The following is an 8,495-nucleotide window of genomic DNA, read 5'->3' as shown; positions in this document are numbered from 1 at the left end:
TGCTATCATTATTTGCCTCTGGATGGAATGTGCCAACAAAAGCACGTACTTCATCATGAAATAAACTTTATTAAAAACCATTACTTTTTTTTTTGCATTGTAGAGGGTTGGACTTATTCCTCAACAAAAATAAATAATATTAGACCAATATTTTTTCTAATACCCCAAATGTCCTTAACATTTGAGTTGTGGCATGGAGTAAATCTAATAAGGATTTAATAGCTTTCTGTGGATTCTACTTCATTAAGACAAAACCTAGAGAAAAATGTGCCTTTTTAACAACCTTTTTGAATGCATTCTTGACCTCTTTGTTCCTCAGGCTATAGACCACAGGGTTCAGCATGGGGATGAGCACAGTGTAGAACACGGATGCGATTTTGTCTGTGTCCATGGAATGGCTGGAGCTTGGCTGTACGTACATGATGATGACTGTCCCATAAAATATGGAAACTGTAATGAGGTGAGACACACAGGTGGATAAAGCTTTCTGGTATCCCTCACCTGAGTGTATCTTCAGAATGGTAGTAAATATGAACAGGTAGGAAATAAAGATAACAAAAAGTGCAAAAAAGACATTGAAGCTTGAGATAAAAACAAGAATCAGCTCACTTTTGTGTTTATCAGAGCACGTCAAAGTCATGACAGCTGGAATATCACAGAAAAAGTGATGAACCACACTGGACACACAGAAAGAGAGACTAAAGGTGTCTCCAATGTTTATAGAGGCATTTAAGACACCACAGGTATAGGAGCCTATGGCCAGACGAGCACACACACCTGTCGTCATGGTGGTGGTGTAATGGAGGGGTCTGCACACTGCTGCATAACGGTCATAGGCCATTGAGGCCAAGAGGTAATTTTCCACAGTGGCAAAGGCTGCAAAAAAGAACATCTGGGCAGCACATGCATTGTAGGAGATGACCTTGTCTCCCATTAGGAGCCCAGCCATGACCTTGGGAGTGACTGTTGAGGAGTAACAAAAGTCAACCAGAGACAGGTTACTGAGGAAGAAATACATAGGAGTGTGGAGACGAGAGTCCAGCAAGATCAGCACGATCATCCCCAGGTTTCCAATCAGAGTGACGAGGTAGATGAGCGTGAACATTATAAAGAGAGGAAACTGCAGTTCTGGGTTATCGGTTAGTCCCAGCAGGATGAAATCGGTCACGTCTGTACGATTCTTCATGGATGTGATTTCAGAATCACGAGACGCTCTGTGGCAAAGAATAATCAATAAAAAAAAGTTGCACGGAAATTGAAAAGCATGAGCGTTATTTTATTATGGCCATACTTTATTTGTGAATATTCTCCATTTCTAAGCATGGGAATGACAAATGCAATTTAGTGATAACTTATCCATAAAAGAATAGACTTTTGTACAGGAAGGTTCGTCACAGATCGTCTTCCCAACTTATTTTTGTATATGAGTAAATTGAGTCACAGGAAAGGGTAATGAGCTGTCTAAGGCCACATGCCAAGAAATGTTTGAACTCCCAAATCAGATCTTTTGGGTTCACTAATCATTTCCACTTCAATAGTGTTTATGTGTATTTATTCATTCCTCTCCATATCCCCATTAGATTGATTAGTTATTATGCTCATATATATCATAAGTAACTTGGCAACAAAGAGATTGAGTATTCAAGTTTACCTGGTTACTTACAGAGCTGTTCTTTAGACACATTCAGAACGGCTCCCAAACTAAATGTCATCAGTGAATTTGAATTGATTTTAATCTCATTCAATTTACACTTAATCATGGTATCCATTCTTCCAAACTTAATGCTTGGGGTTGCACAGCAGTGCAATCCACAAATATATGTACATATATGCAGTGAGATTAGTGCAACATTAGAGACACATACAGTCAACAAAGGCAAAAGAAGGTACAGAATTGGGTGTAAAATATTGGCCTCTGGGCTTATGTGTACATGCATTCACACAGAAGAAATCCATTTACCACCTGGGAGATATTGGTCCTAAATGAAGTTTCCTGAGCCTCATTTTATCCATCAGTAAAATGAAGGTGATATTGGAACCTACCTCTGTGTTCCTGTGAGTGTTAGATGAAATAATCAGGACACACAGTTCACGCAATGTGGGTATTCAGAACCATCCCGATGTGTTCTATTCATAATCTCATAATTAGGATGGAACAAGGTGCCAGTGGGTTTTGACATCCGGCAGCTTTACTCAGATGTGAGTTTTCTGACACGCTATGCCTACTTAGATATTTTTGTGTCTTCCAGTATTTCTCACTCTGTCCTATATCCCCCGTGTTCGTGGCTTTGTCACACGCATTCTGTGTGAAAACCCTCACACAGACCTCTTTTGTTTAATTTCTTCCTTTTGGTCCACATTTTAGTTTGGGTTGAAAGACTCCTATTTTATCCTAGACATATTCTTACAGTCATTAGTGTCAGCATGTAGCTGGATCATATATACTGAGGGGTGAAAACCCATATATGTGAAGCTGACTCTAGTCTGTAGATTGTTTTTGAGCAAGCACAATGGTTTAAATCCTTTTATTTATACTTGAAGTGTTGAGGGACATCCATTTTCTGGTAACTACTATTTTCCACCATCTTCTTTCTGGCCCCTCTACACATTGCATGTCTGGAATTTAAAGAATTTGTGTTTGTGAACCCATCACTCAATAATAGTATCAAGTTACAATTTCTTGTTTAGCATTTGTCATGTTTTATGATGACTGGAATGCTCTTATTGGGCCCACATGGATAATCCAGTATAAAATTGTTATCTCAAAATCCTTAACTTTACTCATATGTGCACAATACCTTTTACCATGTAAGAGAACATAAGCACAGATTCCAGGATTAGGATGTGGGCATACAGGGGAGCATTATTCTGACTGCCACAGTGGGGATGAAAAGAATACATAATAGGTAAATTATCTAGGGAGTTAGACACTGTTGAAGCTGAGACACCTTCACAGATCTTGTGGCCAACTTTCTGATTGTGTATAATTATCAACAGAAAGAGGTATTAACTTATTCAGGGTCACATATCTGGAATAAATCCATTCCCAGTTCATATTTCTGGGAATTAGTAACAACTTTAACCCAGTGTTTATGTGCCAGTATATCTCACAGATAAACAGAAATCAGAAACGACAGACAAGTAGGCCGGCAGAGACACCAAAGACAGGCATATAGAGGATGGATCAAGAAGGGATAGATGGATGGATGGATGGATGAATGGGTGGATGGATATAGAAGAGGAAAGGTATAAATTGTGTACACAACACACACACACCCTAATTTACAGTTAAGAAAATGAAGGATTTGGAAGTTACATGCCTTCTTAAAATTCTACATCTAGTCCGAGTTAAGATAAAAACCCATATATCACTGATTTTAATGCCTGTGGCTTGAATCATTGCATTGTTAGATTTTCTAGATGATCCAGTAATAAAAGGGCAGGTTGTAGGGAAATTACAGTAAAACTGGAGTAAGGATCTTGGTAGCTTTATGATGATCCTTCTGGAGTCTGAAGGAGTATCATTTCGCCCTGTTTGGTTAGTTATCTCTTCAATAACAAGTCAAAAATTTACCACCTACCCAATCTTACCATCTATCATAGTTGCACTGTAAGCCTCGACAGAAGGTTTTCTTTTTTCTAATGCAAGTGCCTGATTTATGGTTTGATTGCCTAGGGAGCCACGCAGAGAGACACCCACTTCAAAGATGTCTATCTCAGAAAAAAAATGTTTATCTCACATGTTCTACCGACTGAGCCAATCAGGTGATGTCTATCTTGAATAAACACATTGCCAGCCACTAGATAAAGAGTTAGCTTCTCACCTCCCAGACTCCTTGGTTTTAGAGATCTTGGTGGATTTCAATAACCTACCATCCCAGGCCACTTGTTTTTCTCTCACAATGCTTTAAATTCCCTCTTTTATGCTTTAAATTCACCACTCAAGTGTGAACCCCAGATACCTTAGGTGTTCATCCACCACACCAACAAAAGCAGAACCCAGACCTGCTCTCCCTCCCTATCCATGACCTTGCTGTGTGGCCCCAGGGATGCCATGTGGTTTCCAGGATCTGTGAATAATAAACTTTATCTCTTTCAGGTCTCCTGATGGTTATGGCTGAGCAGGTCTTGCAGTCATAACGAGAACCTCAAGAGTCAGTTCAGCCACAAGTCTGGTTGCCAACAGACTTGGACCAGCACAAAACAATAGATTTTTGCTAACTTCTTAAGGAAAGCAGCACGAAATTTCGTAAATACTATCCTACTCTCTGAGGATTAGAATGTTGTGGTTTTTTTTTTTGCATTTGAATCCTATACTTAAGTCAAGGTTTCAGAAAAAGTGTGCAAACAACTAGATAGGAGCTCAAAAACTCTTAGAAGAGGTAGCTGCCTCGCTGCTTCTGCATCAATTACATTTTTCACTAAAAGCGTATATTAAACAGAGAAGCTTACCTTGCTCTTGGAAAAAAATAAAAGACAATCCTGAACTGAGTCTGAAATCAGAAATTCAGACCTAGAAGAATGTATAAACAATTTTGGAGCATATCTCAGGTATTGGTTCCAAAGTTCCAAGGTACATGGAGAGATGAAGAAAGGATCATAAACATGGAGTTAGGAAGCCCAGGCTCAAGTCTTGCATCTACCGTGGATTTTTCTGTGTATTTAGAAGAGTCATTTACCTTACACAGAGCTCAGTTTCCTTATTTGTGGTATAGACATAATAAAATTACTTGTCCCCCAATTTCACAGAATTTTGTCTGTGAATGAGGGTGGGTCTTTAAGGACCTTAGTAAGGGTTATCCTTTCAACATAAAATAATATAATTATTATCTTAGGGTGTTTCCCCTGGCTGTGGTTGCAGGGTCACTGCCAACACTCAGTTTGGGAAAACACTGGTGTGTGTACTAAAAAGCATTAACATTCATTTAGATAAATGGTGACCAAAAGGGTCTACACGGAGTCTGGTCCCTTTACAATATTGTCATGTGGAATCATGATATGATTTCAGGCCCTAATGAATGGGAACCAGGAGAAAATTTGTAGGTGTGAAATTCCTAGGGGACAGTCCCGTATGAGGGCAATCACTTCTATCTAGGGAAGAAGCAATTAAATTGTATACAGGGATATAATTTCTTCTGCTGAGTAGCACATAGATGCATTTGTGGTAATTTCCTTTCCTTCCCCAAATTTTATTAAGCAGTTACTCGGTCCATAACTAGTGGGTTTAATACATTCACATTTTTATATTATTGATATTTATATTAGATTGTAAAAACTTACTTTGTTTCTTGTATGCCATCTATTTGATTTTATTTTTTTCCTTTCCATTCATTTACTTGTTGTAATTAAATTGTAGACTGTTGGATTTTTAGAGATTGATAAATGAAATCCTGTTTTCCTTCTTGGGTTTACAACAAAGCAAAAATATTACACATAGGCCAAAAATATGGAGAGTACATTCAGCTTTAATACTACTAAGGCCATTCAAAAATTTGATTCTGGTATGTAGTCAGATGGGTTTCTTTTCCATCCTGAATTACCCTGTTGTAGCCAATGCAGCTGATGTTCTATCCAAATCCCCTAGGCACTCATGTGGCTCCAGAGGTAAAAGTTGAGCAATCGAGAAAACAGGTGAAGGTGGCTAAAGGTACAAATATCTAGTTATAAGATAAATAAGTACTAGGGATGTGACACACACCACGATTACTATAATTAACAACACTAATACGTACACTTGAAAGTTTCTAAGATGTTAGATCTTAAACGTGCTCATCTCAGGATAAAATGTTGTAACTATGGGATGTCATAGATGTTAGTCAAACATCGTTGCCATTATTTCAAATAATTATGTTATATATCTTAAACTTATATAATGTGATTTATCAATTATATCTTAAAAAGCTGGAAAAAGCAAAATTTGAAATCACTCAAGGTAACTAACCACTTCAATAGATTGAGGAGAAAGAACACATTAAATTATCTGATTTATTAATTCAGAAAAAGCGTTTAACAAAATCTCCAGTGCCTTCGTGATAAAAGCAACCAGAAATCTGATAGAAGTGAACTTCCTCAAAAGTAGAAAGAGTACTAATGAAAAGCCCACAACTAACATCATCCTCAAATGTGAAAGAGTGAAATCCTTCCCTGTAACATCACATATTAAGCAAGGATGCCTTCTTTCACTACTTACATTCAAAGTTGTACTGAAAGTTCTATCTAGAGTAATTACATAAGAAAATAAGAGTTAGAAGGCATATAAATTGGGAAGGAAGAAGAAAAGCCATATGATTTTCAGATGCTACCTCACATAGAGAAAATCCAAAAGAATGTACAAGAAACTATTAGCTAACAAACTTAATCACCAAACAAAAATATGTAGTGCTTACATACACTAGCAATAAACAATCCCAGAAGAAAATGAAGGAAAAAATTCCACTTACAATAGCCCCCTTATGTTAAAATACAGAGGAATAATCTTAACCAAGGGTGAAAGTGTTGTACACTGAGACTACAGAATAAATTGTTGAAATTCAGGAAGGCCTAAATAGGTGGAAAGACATTCTGTGTTCACGGATTGGGTCATATGATACTGTTTACTGGCAATACTTTCCAAAGTGATCTACAGTTTTGATGTAATCCCTCTCATAATTCTAATGACCACAAGGAGAGAGGCTATTGCGAAAATTCAAATGGAATTTTGAGGGACCATCAACAGCCAAAACAATATTGAGAAGGAAGAACAAAGCGGGAGGACTCACCCTTCTGGATTTCGAAACTAATACAAATCTAAATTAATCAAAGCAATTTGATATTGCCTCAAGGATAGTGACGTCGGTCAAGTGAATAGAATTGAGAGACAAGGAATAAACCCATGTGTCTATTGCCAGTTGATTTTTGACAAAAATGCTAAGTTCATTCAGTGGCAAAAGAAATCTTCAACAAAGGGCTGGGACAACTGGATATCCACATGTAAGAGTGAAGTTGAATCCCTTCTCACAGCATATATAAAACTCAACACAAAATGGTTGATGACTGAAATATGAGAGCTAAAAACATAAAACCATTAGAAAATGTGAGAAAAGTGCCAGACCTTGGATTGGGCAATGGTTTCTTATGTATTACATCAAAAAACACAAGCAACAAAAGAAAAAAGAGATAAGATGAACTTCTTCAAAATTACAAACCTTTGTATATCAAAGTATATTTTCAAGAAAATGAAAAGAATGGCTTAAGAATGGGAGAAAAAAATTTGCAAATCACATTACTAATAAGGCTGTAATATGCAGGCTACATAAAGGACTCTTACAACTCAACAACAGAGAAACCAATAGACCCGTTGAAAACTTGGCAAAGTCCTGGAACAGACATTTCTCCAAAGAAGATTTACTCAAAGCCAATAAGCTCATGGAAGTATGCTCAAAATCATTAGGCATTAGGGAAAAGTAAATCAAAACCACGAGATACCATTTCACACCCATTAGGATGGTGTGTAAAAGAAAATGGAAACGAACAAATTGTAGCAAGAATGTGGGTAAATAGGAGCCCTTGTACGTTGCTGGTGGGAAAGAAAAATGGAACATTTGCTGTGAAAAACAGTTCCATGGTCTTCAAAAGGTAAGCATAGAATTACCGTATAAACCAGCCATTCTGTTCCTAGTAACATCACCCAAGAATGAAAACAGGTCCTCAAATAACACTTGTGCATGAATACAAATATTTCTGCTGCATTATTAACAGTTGCCAATAGGTGAAAACCATCCAAATGTCTACCAATTGAGAATGGATGAAAAGATGTGGTATATATGTACACTGGGGTATTGTTCGGCCATAAAAAGAAATGAAGCATTGATACATGCTACAACACAGATAAGCCTCAAAAACAATGAATTGAGTAAAAGAAGTCAGACATAAAAGATCACTTATTATATGATTCTGTTTACATGAGATATCCATAATAGGTAAATCCATAGGTTATTGGTTCCCAGGGACAGGGGGCCTTCATGGGTATGGGATCTTCTTTGTGAATAAAAAAAGTCTGTTGGAATTAAATCGAGGTGATGGTTGCAGAACATTGTTAATGTGCTAAATACTACTGAGTTGCACAATTTAAAACAGTAGATTTTTTATGCTAATCTCCCATACATTAAAAAAGGCCAGGCAGAGGGAAATTAGACAATAGTAGGAGAAAATGTGATCACAAAGGCAGAAACTGATGGAAATACCACTGAGGAATGCTGGAGGTCACCTGCAGATGAAATACACCAGGGACGGAGTCTCCCCTAGAGACTCCCAAGACTGAGATCTTTGTTTCATCCCAGTGAAACTGATTTCCAACAACTGGCCTCCAGAACTGTGAGAAAACAAATGCGTGTGGTTTTAAGGTCCCAGAGTGTGGTCATTTGTTACAGCAACCATAGGAAACTAACATAAAATCTTTATTATCTTTGCTGTGTTCAACCACTGGGTTTTCAATTTAATGTGTTCCTGCAGTATGA

The 8,495-nt window shown here is 37.5% G+C and overlaps 1 protein-coding gene across 1 annotated transcript; it reads right to left on the bottom strand.

The window, feature by feature from the left end:
* Positions 1-235: 235 nt before the first annotated feature.
* On the bottom strand, positions 236-1,204 carry LOC106979525 (olfactory receptor 5B2-like). The gene has a single exon (XM_015077411.3). The coding sequence runs from the start codon at positions 1,184-1,186 to the stop codon at positions 236-238; it is 951 nt and encodes a 316-aa protein (XP_014932897.1). The 5' UTR covers positions 1,187-1,204.
* Between the last annotated feature and the right edge of the window lie 7,291 nt (positions 1,205-8,495).

Source organism: Acinonyx jubatus, chromosome D1 (genome assembly GCF_027475565.1).
Source record: "Acinonyx jubatus isolate Ajub_Pintada_27869175 chromosome D1, VMU_Ajub_asm_v1.0, whole genome shotgun sequence".
NCBI classification, from domain to species: Eukaryota; Metazoa; Chordata; class Mammalia; order Carnivora; family Felidae; genus Acinonyx; species Acinonyx jubatus.
The sequence above is the reverse complement of the archived record's forward strand: the minus strand, read 5'-3'. Positions and strand labels throughout refer to the sequence as shown.